The following is a 14,804-nucleotide window of genomic DNA, read 5'->3' as shown; positions in this document are numbered from 1 at the left end:
TTCTTCGACCACTCTCTCACCCTTTCAATCCCAAATCAAAAAACTAAAATAGATATATTTAAAATTAATTTCATACAGTATTTGTGTCATATTTGTCTTGCAAATGAAAAAGCTTATATTAGTAATTAAACTAACCGAAAATAAAAACTAATTAAAATAAATTAATTAATATTTCATTTATTTAGTTTCTCTTTGCATTTCTATTTCATCAGTATATCATGATCCGTTGGAGGTGAGTGATTAACCATTGCTTCCATTGGAAAAGATAAAGAGAAACATAAAGAAATGATGGGCATGCCAAGAAGAATGGTCTACATAAACACACCATGTGTGGCTGTGAGTATGGTTCTCATCCTCATATGGATCTTTGTGCGAATGCACCATCCTTCTCTTTCTCTCATCCCTGATGATGATGATTTCAAGGCCAATCTTGTTAGATTTCACACTCGGCTCCATTCTCCCATTGTAAAAGACAACCGTGGCTGGTTGCTTGATCCTCTATCTCTTACATCTGCTTATGCCATTTCAGGTTTTTTTATTTCAATTGCTTCACTTCCGAAATTCCATCTTAATCAGATTCATTATCAAATGTTATAGGCTTATGGCAGTTTTCAATTTTTAATTATAATTAACACCATATGTGTATTAGGATCAAATGATATTAGGTGTTGAATTTAGTAAAATGGCATCACTAATAACTTTTTTATTAAAAATATATTTTAACAATTTAACTATTATATATATTAGTTATCAAATGTGTTACTTTATTAAAATTGAAAAACGTGGTCTGTATATACTAACTAGTATTGTCTACGAATTGGTCAATGACCCTAACATATTTTTTGGTAAAAAAATAATTAAAGTGGATTAGGTGTAGGATTTCAAGTAGATATGGCAAATAATAGATATATTCTTTTAGGGTACGTTTTACAACAAGGAGCTTTGGAGGAAAAGGAAAGAGAAAGTGAGATTTTCATTTTAAATTGATATGTCTAAAATTACTTTGGAATGACAAGAATAAATGATAGATTATTATAAAAACTTTTAGTCATTCCTTAAAAAAGTTTTCATTAATATTATATAATTCTTTTATTTTCAAATGTAAAACTTTACTATTCTAGTCGTTCATGTCTTGTTTTATTAGTTCTTCGTAGTAACAGTTCTTGGAGAATAGAGACATAGATACTTATGTTTGTGTTTATATATTATGTTTAGAAGCAAGAATAGAATGTAGTTATTGTGTTTTGTATTGTATTTAGATATAAAAATTATGAGAGTAATTTATGTAACTTTTAAAAATTATGTAATTTTTAAAATTATAAGAAGTATTTTTATTTTCAAAAGTTTACTTTTTGTGTTTCTAGAGTTAGAACATACTTTTGATTTGTTATTTTTGTGTTATGATTCTAGTAGTAATTTAAAACAAGATCCTTAATTGCTTCTCTTCTCCATAGGTGGAGCTGTTAATTGTGCTTCGATTCATGCTGGGGAAATTAGACCGGGCAGGTTAAGAGGAAATCATAGACACCATGATTGTAATGAGACACTTGTCATTTGGGGTGCTTCAACAAAATTTAGGGTAAGGTCCAATCTTAATCTTGACACCAAAAATATCATTGATTTTCTTATGTATTATTGAATTGATAACTAGCTTACCAGATAAATGACTTTTATAAATAGAAGGCTATACAATCTTACATGTTGGCCAAAAGATAAAGTAAAATCCCTTTAAGTGAATAGTTATCAAGATGTTATCTCTATTCTTTTGGTTTCTTTGCCTAAACAATTAATCTTGAATGCTTATTCTTGGATAAGTGTTACAAAATATATATCTCTTTTAATCTTTGAAGTTACCGATTTCTGAATTTATGCTCAAATAATAGTATTGTAAGCAGAAAAATTGAGATTTGTTGTTGGCTTACTCCTCATTCTTGTTTAGTTTGTTTTTTAACTTTTATCTAGTCATGGTTATGGATAAGAAGGTTTTCATAAATAAAGTGAAGGAATATGCTATAGTTTCTTGTGCATCACAGATTCACAATGAAATGAAATGAAAAATTCCTTCTATAATAAATTTTGCAATACTGTTGAATGGGCATAGCAAGCTATTTGATCCTTTTGTAATGCAATGGTGGAACAACTAATTTCCAAATTATAACACAGATTGTAGTTGACCATCAAAAACAAATTTTCATACGTTTTTTATTTGTGACATGCAACATTTTTGCAGTTAGAGAACAAGAAGATACCTGATAGTGGTTATGCTGAGGTGACTTTTGGGTCAGATGATGTTGTTATTGTCGCAAGCCCAAGAGGGATAGCCCATGCAATAATGAACATAGATCATGTTCGAAGTACATTCTTTATAGGATGCCAAGATAGTGTCATAACTTATAATGCATCAAGTACTGACTTTAATGTTTGGAAAGATCTTTAAGGTGTTCTCTAAGGATTTTCTAGTTACTTTCCTTTTGGTGCAATGTAAAATGTATTTTCTAAGGTTATTAATACATGACATAAGAAGATTATTTGAGATGAGAGAAGAATGAGAGACATAAAATGATTTCTTGTATCTAAACTATACAGCAAAACATGATAAAAATAATTAATACATGAATTATAACTATAACGAAACATAAAGTTACTTAATTAATATAATTACAAAGATATTAACTTTACTGTCTACAACATTATTATGATTACATATTTCTGAAAATGTCTATGTAGAATGTTTGCTTTGTTGCAAACTCATTTGATGAATTTTAAGGTTTTCAGTTTAGAAAAAGGAAGAAACTATATTTTCTATAGTATCCATAGTCTGTTACAAGAAAATGTTCTTTGTTTTTTTGTCTACTAGTTACTCAGAATCATATTTTAGGTCATCACCTCACCAAATACATATTAAATATAGTTGGGTTAATTTTTATGAGCCATTCTTTCTATCAGCTATATGACTTGTTTCCATGGTGCAATGCTTAGAAAGTTAGAAGCTTGTAATCTGATGTTATATTTTTTTCTCAATTCAAAAGTTTTATATACTGTAAAATTATAGATGATGCCATTTTACAGTTGTCTACCATCATTATCCTTTAGTATAAAGGTGTTTGTTTAAATTTGTAACTAATGTTCTCTCTTTCTTGTCTTCTTTGGAAATCTGAATTACTATACTATTTGTGCTGTGAATCTATTTTCTCAGTTCTATTTCATTTAATCAAGTATACGTCCACAAAACATTTGATTAGCATGATTTGATTAACCATAGAAATTTCGGTCACTAATCTGTGTATTTTGTTTTTTTTTATTATTATTATTGGTGCTGATTCTTACCTCGGATGAAACTAATTAAAAGCTATTTAAGGAATTAACAGATCTTGCTTACATGAATCCATTTTATGATTATGCTTCAAATTGATGAAGTTAGTATGGTTTAATTCTTTTTGTTTGTCTCTTAATTTTTTCCATAAACTTTTTACACCTTGCTTAATTTATGCATAAATGTTTCTTGAACATTTAAAAGATAAATATTTTAAAGTAATTTTTTAATATGTTTTTGAAATGGATATATACAATATCATATTACGGAGTCAATTTTCCGTAATTCAAATAACAAAACTGTAATTTATACAATGAAATTGGAACTTGAGATGTGTAAGTAATATTAATAAGAAATTTAGTTGTTTGTTCCCCAGTAGATTGTTGTCTACTGCGATGCACAGTTGTGATAAATTTTGATCCTCCATAAATTATGCTTAAAGAAAACATTCAATTTAATAGTCTATAAATGAAAGTGTTAATTATCGAGAAAATCTTTCAAATTTAAATATTTGAAATGACAAATTAATATTTTAATTACTTAAATCGCTATCAAATTAATCTTTTAAAACTTTTGTGACTAAATTAGTCTTTGTATGATGGCTTTAATTCCGTATCAGAATTAATTTGATAAATTTTAGATTTTTTTTCAAAGATTTAATTTATCTTTAAAATAGCAGTGTCGATTTAGATCTTGAAAGAATAATTAGCAAATTAAGTTTTTAAAAGACTAGTTACTTTGTTAACAAAATGTTTGAAGAACTAACGTCGTAAAGATTTAAATCCTTAAAAACCTAATTTGATAATGTAAATTTTTAAAAAACATGATTAATGATGCTTTATTTTTTTAGGACCATGTTCACATTGTTCTCATTGTTCTTATATTATAAGCTTCAATTAAGTCTTTGATTTCTTCTCCAAGCAGCTACATGTGTGGTGTTTTGAGGTGTCCATGATTGGAGCTTCCGTCACTGAAAAATGTGATTTACTACAAAAATTATTGTTGAATTAGATTTTGTTAATATGAAGATTTTTAACAAAAATTGATTTGCTAGTATATTTACTTTATAGTTCTATCCTAAAAAAACAATATATTATACTATTAAATAATTTTATTAGTATATAACATTAATATATACCATCAATACATAAATAGTATAAAATATTATTGGTTAATATAAGTCTCTATATTCTTTGTTAATTTAATTTTTTGGTCAAACAACATCTATACTAACTAAAATTATCTTAACATTTAACATTTCTTGTGCATAAGTAAATGCCAATTGTTTGTTTATAATACACCATAAGTTAAATGATTTGTAATTAAGCACTCCTTTAATGATAAATAAAATTAGATTTCTTATCTTTAGAGAATCAGCCTCTCAAGTCTCAACTAATGCTACCAAAAGGTTTCTTGTTTTAGTTGCTTTTCCTATCACAGCATACTCACAAATCCTCACAATTATTCTTCGTTTCTAGGTTGACCCATTTTGGTGAGATGCAATCAACTTAACATCTGAATGGCCTCATCATTGCAAGAGTCTACGTAACCAATAAAAGCTCCAATTGTCTTTGATGGGGACGCCGTGGTTTCTTTTTCGTTCACTCTATTTTCCATAAAACCAAATAAACGAATCCCTGTCATGAAAATTCTCCGATAGAATTTTCAGCTCAAATTCATATATATTACTAGTATTAAAGTTCAACTACTAATATGTTACATGGCATATTTTAATATATTTTAAATTTTAAATTTTATTATTTTATTATTTTATTATTTTTTATGAAAATTTTATTATCTTATCTATATTTTATTTAATATTTTAAGTTCTAATTTTTTTCAACACATTTTTTATACTATCATTATTTTTAATATTTTTCAAAGACTAAAAATTATAATAATATTTAGAAAAGTATAAATTTTTATTGTATATGTTATTCAACATTATAGAAAAATATTTTATTAGATTTACTTTTTTAGGAGACTTAAAATCATAAAAAAATAGTTAGACTTTATATTTTTTTACTAGATAATAATATAAATTTAAAGCACATATTATGAGTTAACTCTTTCGTAAAAGTAAATAAACATATTTAATAAATCATACCCCCCTTCTCTCCCTCTCTCTCTCTCTCTCTATATATATATATATATATAAAGTGATTATTGTAATAATAAAAAATTACATGCACAAATAGGTTATGAATTAAATACTTATAATTTCTTTTGATCTTTGAAAGAATTATAATGAAAATTAAGTTGATATTTTAAATATTTATAATATTAAAATTTTAAAATATATGAATAATTTTTATTTTTATTTATAAATTATTTAATTTCATTTGAAGGATTTGTTTATCATCATAAATATTTGTAACACCAAAATTAATATCAAATAAATTTTCTAAATATTAATTAATATTTTTATATTATTTAAGTAATTTATACATTAATATAAATGATTAAAAACTATATAATTTCAAAATTTAACTAAAGAACACTAACTTTATAGTATCATCTAATCATAAATACTTTATAACATTTAACCCTAGATATTAACATATAAGTGAAAAAGGTTAACTTTTATAATAATTAATTTAAAAATAATACGTGTAATGAATTTAAATTATTTATAATAGAATTTTTAAAATTAAAAGTTATTTTTAAGATATTTTAAATAATTGATTATTATTGCAGAAAGAAAATATAGTTAAAGAGAGAAAGTGAACAGAGAAATCGTGACGGGGCATTAAAATGGGCCTTACTGCTGCAACCGCTCCGCGTCCAAACCGCGTAACCGCGTATTGCGTCCCCTGTTTCCGTTGTCAAGTTGCGTGGCAATAACGTCATAGAATAATTTTCTTTATAAAATTTAAATAAATAATAAATACAATAAATAAATAAAAAATCATTGACCAACAACAATTTCTCACCACCACGAAACTAGTATTTGATGTGACTACTAATAGAAACATTATTTTTTAATATATTATAAATTTAGAGAATATTTTATGTAATTATTATTAATTTTATATTAATAAAAATAAAATTGATGATTTATTTAAAAATATATAAATATTTTTTTATTTTTTAAATATTAAAAAAATTATAATTATCAAATTTACATGGTAATAAGCACTTTTTTTTTCTGAGGTATTAACTAATAAGCACTTTAATAGTAAATACCTCCTTTTTCTTAATTTTTCAACGCTATGCTTTATTAAGTTTCCAAAGATTTTCGTTGGTGAGTTTTGTTATGATAAGGTACACTCCATGTAAAATCTGTGGTGTGTGACTGTGGACCGTAGATTTTTATCTTTACATTCTAGTAATGCCACGTGGCTACACGCGAATGTTTGTCACCGAAGAACACTGTTGGCCAATTGTGATAGCTTTGGTTTTGTTGATTGAATTTTTGAATTTACAATTTTGCCCATTACCTGAACCTGAGATATTTTGCTACCATGCCGAAGATCTTTATCCTCAAGAGACGTATCTTACCTAAACTACCCCTGATTCAAAATTGACGTTTGTCTTTGATGTAGTCTTAGTTTTGTTAACGATATGACACTAATACCCATCCCATTTATGAAAAATATTTAAATTAAAGAAAAAGGGTTTTCAATTTAAAGCGTAATAAAAGTTAAAATAAGCTAAAACTCTTATTTTTGATAAATATTATAATATATTTTTAACTATTAATTAAAATTATAATAACTTTATAAAATTTTATTTTTATTATTCTTAATTTAATAAACTTTTTATCCTTTTGTAATTTTTATTAAATTTCAGTCAATAATTAAAAGTGTCTTTAAAAAATTGTTAAAAATATTATAAAAAGGTAAAAGAATATTAGAAATACACTTTCTTAAAGTTTTATCGTCAATTTAAAATCTTGTCAGCATTTTCATTCAAGCAATTGTCCCATTTTCTTAGCAATTTAGTTGTATTTTATGAAGATGAGAATTTGGTCGATACGTCATTTTTAAAAAATGTTAAGAAATTAGAATAAAACTATAAAAATCAAAGTTAATATTTTGATTATACAAAATTATGTGTCAAATAATGTTTTTTCTCAAAACATTTTTCATGGAAACTTCTTAAAATACAATAAACATTAAAAACCAAAATGCTTTTGAATTCTCTTTATTCCTCATCATAAACACATTTTTAACTGATTCCTAAAGAATAAAGCTTTTAAAAAATAATTAACAGGTTTTAATTTATACAGAAGCTAAATTTATCAAAATTATTCTTATTTAAAAATACAATAATTATATTAATTTCACACTACACCTTGATTTTAATTTTAACGTTTCATTGATTAAATATATTAGTAACTAGATATATATAATTTTATTAATTTCAACCCTTAAAATTTAGTTTAAACATTTAAATGTATTGATTTTTTTTAAAAATAATTATTCTGTTAAAAATATAAAATATTAGATATTTAAACTTGAATTAAAAACGTGATTTTTGAAAAAAAAATCACATTTCCTTATTTAAAATATTTATTAGGTTGGAGTAAAAGATTTTCCTTATTAAATTCATTTTATTGAAAAAAGTGACAAATGCTTATAAAAATGTATACAGTAATTAAATATAATTTAATTAAAAATTTTGGATGGACATAGAAAAAAACCTTAATCCGTCATGAATTTTATAAAGTAAATTATATATTGTTTTTTATTTTTATCTGTTCACATAAGATGTAACACACACATTAAATAATATAATTAATATCTTTATTTATATTAAAATTATTTTGAATTTTTCAATACAAAATTCACTATTATCTCTCTTTGATTTATTCTAAGTGTGTAAATGATAATGAATTACATAAAAATAAGAGTATAATTAAAAATTAATGTTATTTTAAAATTCTAATTAGTATTTATATAAATAAAAAATAAAATAAATCCCAAATATTTTGTAATGAGACAATTAAAAGTTTTATATATTTATAAATATATATATATATATATATATATCATTTTTTAAATTAAATTTAAGACTTTTTTATTCAAAGATGCAAACTCTTTTTTTTAGACGTTACATCTTAATAATAAAAGAACGAATGAAGGGATTATCAATGAATTATTCATGTTCATAATAATGAATCAAATATTATAAATTTGAATAAAACTTTATTATTTATTAAAAGGTGAAAATGGTAGAATAAGGGGTAGAAAAGGGAAGAGAAGAAGGGGCAAAAAAGAGAAAAGGAAAAGTAAAAAAATGGTAAAGGGTGTGGAGACCGCGTTGCTCAGTTATGATTGATTCCAGCGATGGTGCTTCATATATAAACAGCGCCAGCGAGACTTGGTGCCATCTACGTTCAAACACACACACACTCTCTCTCTCAAATTGATCCAAGAAACTCGAACTAGACAATAAGAGAAAGAAGAAAGAGCGATTCTCTTACCGAACACCAAAACAATGGCCGATCAACTTACCGATGAACAGATCTCCGAGTTCAAAGAAGCCTTCAGTTTGTTCGACAAGGATGGCGACGGTTCGTTCTCTCTCTCGATATATATTTGATTTGATTTTGTTACAACGAGAGCAGTTTTCGAAGATCGGTGTTCTTACGTCGTTATTTTGTTTTGACAAGCTTTTGCTCTCGATTTGGATTCGGAAATTAGGCGGAATCGTGATTGTTGATTTTTTCTTTTGAGAAGTTTATTGTTATTATTATTATTATTATTATTTGGTTAATTTATAGATTTAGATCTCTGGCTATTTATTTATTTATTTATTTACTGCAGAGGAGAAAAAATGCTAACGTTTTTTTTGTCTTCTGCTTGTTATTTTCTAGTTTCTCTTTTGGTTGAATTTAATTGTTTAAGGAATTATTGTTTATCTCACTTTTCTTTTATAGACATGAATTGAAGGTTACGTTTGGTGTTTGGTTTATTAATTTTTAAGGAAAATAATTGCTGGAATTTTAGGTAAATGAGGAGTTGTAGAAGGTTTTAGATCTTAGTCTTGGCATGTTTTTTTCCATTGCATGTTTTGGTTTTCATATTGTTTGAGGAAGGGGAAAGAGAGGAACGAATTCTAGTTAGATTACTCATTTTTCTTCGTTTCCCTGCATTTTCTTTATCAGTAAACTGCATATATAAAGATTGTGTTGATAACGGAGACAGTCAGGGATAATTATAAAACTTTCACTTGATATTAATGTTTGACTGATATATCCAACTGACATACGGACATTTGCAACTCTTTATTTATTTATTTATTTCTAGATATTATTGACATTCTTATGAATATGATTAATATTTTGATACTTTGCCTATGGCTTGTGAGCTTGCTTTTGTGTCCGAGTGTTGTGAAACTTGGCAAAGTTTTGTTGAAAAGCACTTATATATTATCGGTTTTTCTTACTTGTGTAGAAGGGCACACAATAAGAACATACATTTAGTAGGGTTTTACTAAAAATTAGAACATTAGCTATTATAATTTTTAATGAAAAATTACTATTTATTAATTTCTTAATGTGTGTCCTTGACAACACATCAGAAAATATACATAGCTAGTTATATTTTCTTGCTAAAGACAAAAGTATCAAGGGTGTGTTTGGGTAAGTAGTCTAATTAAAATTTAATGAATAAACTTTTTTCACACAAGCGTCTATAACGTAAATTTTTTCATAAAGCTTATTAGAATCAATAAGTTGTCAAATTCAAGAGTTCACATAAACTTGAATTGTAAACTCTTATGCAAAAATAATATTCAAAATGCCACAATAATAAAACAAAGCACAATACCTAAGTCAATAACAAAATTAAAAGCATATTTAAATATACCAAATCATAATGAAAATATAATTTTGATGCCCTAATTTCCAAATGGTCTAATTTTGGTAAAAGAAAAAATGTGTGGTTGATAATGCATTGATGTTATTATGAAACTATTCTCTAAATAACACATAAAAAAAGGTCTGGATCCTGAAATTGATTGAATAAAAAATTATTAGTGTGACTAAGCATAATCATCTAACTAATTAACAACTAACTTCACTGTGTGTGGTTGATAATGAGGCCATGAATTTGAAGCTGTTGTTGATTTTGTTGAATTTGGTGTGGACTTGCAGGTTGCATCACGACCAAGGAGCTTGGAACTGTTATGCGATCATTGGGGCAAAACCCAACTGAGGCAGAGCTCCAGGACATGATTAACGAAGTAGATGCTGATGGGAATGGTACCATTGACTTCCCCGAGTTTCTAAACCTCATGGCCCGGAAGATGAAGGACACTGATTCTGAGGAGGAGCTGAAGGAGGCATTCCGGGTTTTCGACAAGGATCAGAATGGGTTCATTTCTGCTGCTGAACTCCGCCATGTGATGACCAACCTTGGGGAGAAGCTCACTGATGAAGAGGTTGATGAGATGATTCGCGAGGCTGATGTTGATGGTGATGGCCAAATAAATTACGAAGAGTTTGTTAAGGTGATGATGGCCAAGTGATCGCATCACAATGTCCACCAAAACCTGAATGAAAAAATGCTGATTAAAAGGAAATGAACAAAAAACAAAGGAGAAAGGACAAGATTGGCTTGTACAACTGTGCTCGTAGTAGTTCTTGTCTTTCTTCTTCCTTTATTTTTATTTAATGGTTTAGAGTCCAACCTTAAAAAGTCAATTAGGGATAAGTGCTGCCACTAATGGTTGTGGTGGAACTGTATCGTCTTAGTTTGTCTTGTAATTTTATTCCCCCACCCCAACCTCCCCTCTTTAAAAAAGTTGTAATGTTGATGTCACTTCTCTTTCTACCACTCCTCATTTTTGGTGAATGTTGGTGAATATTGTAATGATATTTGACATGCAGCCTAGTTCTTCTTGAAAAGAACATTTCCTTCTTGTTGACAATACCATTTCCTTCTGGCCAGTAGGATTATTGGATATGGGTTTGAGTAATAGGTTTGAGAAACAATTTCAAAACTAATTTTTTAGCAATCTTTTTATGGTCTTGAGTTACAGGATGCTTTTTTTTTTCTTTTTTTTTCCGTTGATACAATAATCATACTTAGTGTTAGTGTTTATATTCAACTTTGAATGTGTTTGATAGTCTAAATATTATTGCACAATTTTCATCAAGTTCTATCTTTATGCATTAACAATATATACAACAGTTCTATATACAGAAAACTTGATTTTTGAATGATATAATATTCATGTATTACGATCTCTTATTTCCTGCACAAATGTGTATCACGTTCAATAGCTTTGGATACGAAAGTTTAAAACACTTGCGAATATTTGGACAGGATAAGACCCATTATTTAAAAGGTTTCTGATGAGAGTAGGTTTAATGTTGTAATAAACATGCTTTTTTTTTTTTTTTTTTGGTGCATGGTACAAGAAATTAGCATAGAAGATATTTTTTTTCTCTACTAAAATAATTACATATTATTTTTCACAAAAATAAGTCTATTTTTATGGTTAACTTAACTTTCTATTTTAAACGAATTAAATAAATTTAAATTTTCTCTCACAAAAATTAGCATTTAGTTTTATTTTTTGCTTAAAAAAATGTGAACATAAAAAAAGTTATGTAAAATTTATTTAAATAAATTCAAAATTTATTTTTATATCTTCAATCCTTCTTATTTTTATCGTACCTAACTTCTCTTCCTTAAATTTTGTCTCTCTCTATCCAATACTCTTATTCATCTTCTGTACTCAACTCTCTCTCCTCAGCTTCATTTTCTTTCATAGAATTATATTCAACTCATTTCTTCTTTCCACCCTTACTCTCTTTTCTCATATCCAACTTTCTCTCTCTCGCTTTACTTTCTCATAAATAATATCTAAAATTTATTTAAGTGAATTTCGTGTAATATTTTTTTATTTTTTATAATTTTATTTAAAAAATAGAATTGAACTTTTAGTTTTTGACTTAATGAAAGAAAATTTGGATCCAAATTACAATTGTATAAAAAAAATTATAGGTTTACAATTGCTTATATTAAAATACTTAATAAGTTTATTAAAATAATAATATAAAATTTATCTAAGATTTAATGACTTTAATCTAACAAAATGCATTAAGGTTTTCAATTTTAAAGGATTTGTCTTAGATTTACAAAGTAAATAATTATTACTTAAATCATAATTGAACAATTACCGAATAAAAAAAAATAATGAATAATGATAATATGAAAAAGTAGAAACATAAACTTTGGAAGTTGATTAGTAGTCAAGTGTCTAACATGTGATTCAAGCTTGTCTAGATCATCTATAATATTTATAAATATTTGTAAGATTTTTGTTTTAAATTTTTAAATTTTGATTTTGGCCTTTAATTTTTTAAGTTTAAGTGTATTCTTAATATTTTTTTATTATTAAATGATAACAAAATTAACTTAGAAGATTGCTAAATGTCAATTTTTTGTTATTAAAATTAAAATCATATGGAAATAGAGAATAAAATAAAATAAATAAGATTAAAACTAAGATTCACAAAATTTAAAATACATGGATTGAAAATATGTTTAAGAAAATTCATAAGCAATTATATTTTTAAATAAATTTAAATTTCTAATAAATGATAAAGAATAATTAAAGTGCTTGTCGTAATACAACTTTCATTACAACGATTTTAATAATGCTTTTATATTATAAAAGTATCTTATAACATAATAATTATTTATTTTAATAAATAAAACATTTTAAAGTTATTTATTTCTGTAATAATATAATGATATTTTAGAATAGTAAGTATTATTTTATATTATATCAAGTAAACGATTTAATTGTAAGATCTTACTTACTGTTGTTTTTAAATGTCTTTAGTCAAATATTAACATTAAGATAATATAATATGTTAAGACTAGTGTGTGAGTGAATTAATAATCAAATCTCATATCATGGATGTAAGATATCAAACTCTCACACAAATACACATTAGGAGTAATAATATATTGGACTAATTCTGTAAAAGTGTTATATAAATTGTTATATGAGTGTCAAACATATTTTTTAGTATAACTATGAGTGATTTTTTGACCTAAAGACATTATGATTTCTACGTGATGAACTTATATTTTGATCTAATCAAACATCACCTCCAATGAAGTTATCATAATGTTGCAGGTTGAATATAAAATAAATCATGAGTAGGAATGTTAGTGATCTATATAAAATTATCATAATGTTGAAGGTTGGATATAAAATAAATCATGAGTAGGAATGTTAGTGATCTATATGAAATTTGTCCCTCTTATATAATATAAGTAATATTTATAAAGTTTTTTTTTTTTACAAAGACATACTACAAAATACATAGTTATTCTTAGTAAAATAAATATGAGATATTTATTCAAGAAAAATCTACTTAGATATCAAGAAATAAAAGTAAATTTTACAATTAGACATGCTCTATCCTTGTGTTCAATTAGATGAAATAATAAAAAAAACTAATCATATATTACATATTATCATGTAAATATATCATGTTAATATATAATATTCTTAATATTTGAGGATAATGTTATATTACTAAATATTGTTTAATATTTATAAAATTTAATATAAACTAAATATTAAAAGAATATATAAGGTTGCACAAAAGAACAAGCCTATTTGAAAACTTAAATTCTAGTTGAACTATAATTATTATCTAATAGAAGCAAACTCATAAGAAATGAGAGTAAGAATTGAATTACATTTATTAGGATTTTTCCTTTTTTAAAAGAGCATTAGATGCCTAACCTTAATCACATGTGGCCATATTTACTCCCTCATAACTATTAACCTATAGATGACTTAGGTGGATTATTCATGTATCTATCTAAAAACATACAACTGCGATCAGCATGTTTGTCATAACAAAGCAGCTTTAAAATAAAAAATTGTACATGTATGCCTGTGTTTGAAATGTAGATATCACGGGGGTATTAGAGGATGATGTGTTCTAGTTTTATTATTATACACACAATTTCTTTGACCAAAAATTTTTAAAGTTAAAGTTAAGAATTAATTTAACAAAAGAATTAAATATAAGATGTGATTATATCATAATACTATGATATATATAATGATTTATGTGAGAAGACTATTTTCTAAATTATTGGAGAAACCATTAATTGTCCCTCAACAGACAATGTGAGGGCCATCTAGTATGAATGATATAGTTGAGAGGTAAAAATAAACTCTTTAGGATACGGTAAGAAATATAACAAGTCATTCTACCTTAATAGAGACACTTTGGGGAGAAGCACCAAAGACAAGAAACTATATTTTGAGTATAGTGCCAACTAAAGTAACTACTAAAACACCTATTGCTTTAGACAAGGCAAAATCCTATTATTAAGCACAAGATAATGTTAGAAATTGTTATTGTTCAAAAAATAAATTTGAAATTCCATAAAAAATATTGATCAATTTTTCCTTCAAGATGAGGTAGTTGCTCCTCTACGACTAACTCAATAGCCTCACAACACATATCATTAAGTTAATCCACCAAAGAAAGGAGAAATAC

The 14,804-nt window shown here is 25.7% G+C and overlaps 2 protein-coding genes across 3 annotated transcripts; both read left to right on the top strand.

The window, feature by feature from the left end:
• The first annotated feature begins 252 nt into the window (after window positions 1-252).
• On the top strand, window positions 253-2,531 carry LOC113868120. The gene is made up of 3 exons (XM_027503686.1): window positions 253-529; window positions 1,455-1,579; window positions 2,231-2,531. The coding sequence occupies exons 1-3, from the start codon at window positions 286-288 to the stop codon at window positions 2,435-2,437; spliced, it is 576 nt and encodes a 191-aa protein (XP_027359487.1). The 5' UTR covers window positions 253-285; the 3' UTR covers window positions 2,438-2,531.
• Window positions 2,532-5,431: 2,900 nt separating this feature from the next.
• Window positions 5,432-11,290, top strand: LOC113867030 (calmodulin). 2 transcript variants are annotated; one of them, XM_027501947.1, is made up of 4 exons: window positions 5,432-5,449; window positions 8,670-8,831; window positions 9,444-9,464; window positions 10,416-11,290. In XM_027501947.1, the coding sequence occupies exons 2-4, from the start codon at window positions 8,756-8,758 to the stop codon at window positions 10,787-10,789; spliced, it is 471 nt and encodes a 156-aa protein (XP_027357748.1). In that variant the 5' UTR covers window positions 5,432-5,449; window positions 8,670-8,755; the 3' UTR covers window positions 10,790-11,290. The 2 variants fall into 2 exon arrangements, with proteins under 2 accessions (XP_027357748.1, XP_027357747.1); XM_027501946.1 differs by lacking the exon at window positions 9,444-9,464.
• Window positions 11,291-14,804: the final 3,514 nt, after the last annotated feature.

This window comes from Abrus precatorius, unplaced genomic scaffold (genome assembly GCF_003935025.1).
Source record: "Abrus precatorius isolate BTA unplaced genomic scaffold, Abrus_2018 Scaffold5, whole genome shotgun sequence".
Taxonomy (NCBI): Eukaryota; Viridiplantae; Streptophyta; class Magnoliopsida; order Fabales; family Fabaceae; genus Abrus; species Abrus precatorius.
Note: the sequence above shows the minus strand (reverse complement) of the source record. Positions and strands in the feature narration are given on the sequence as shown.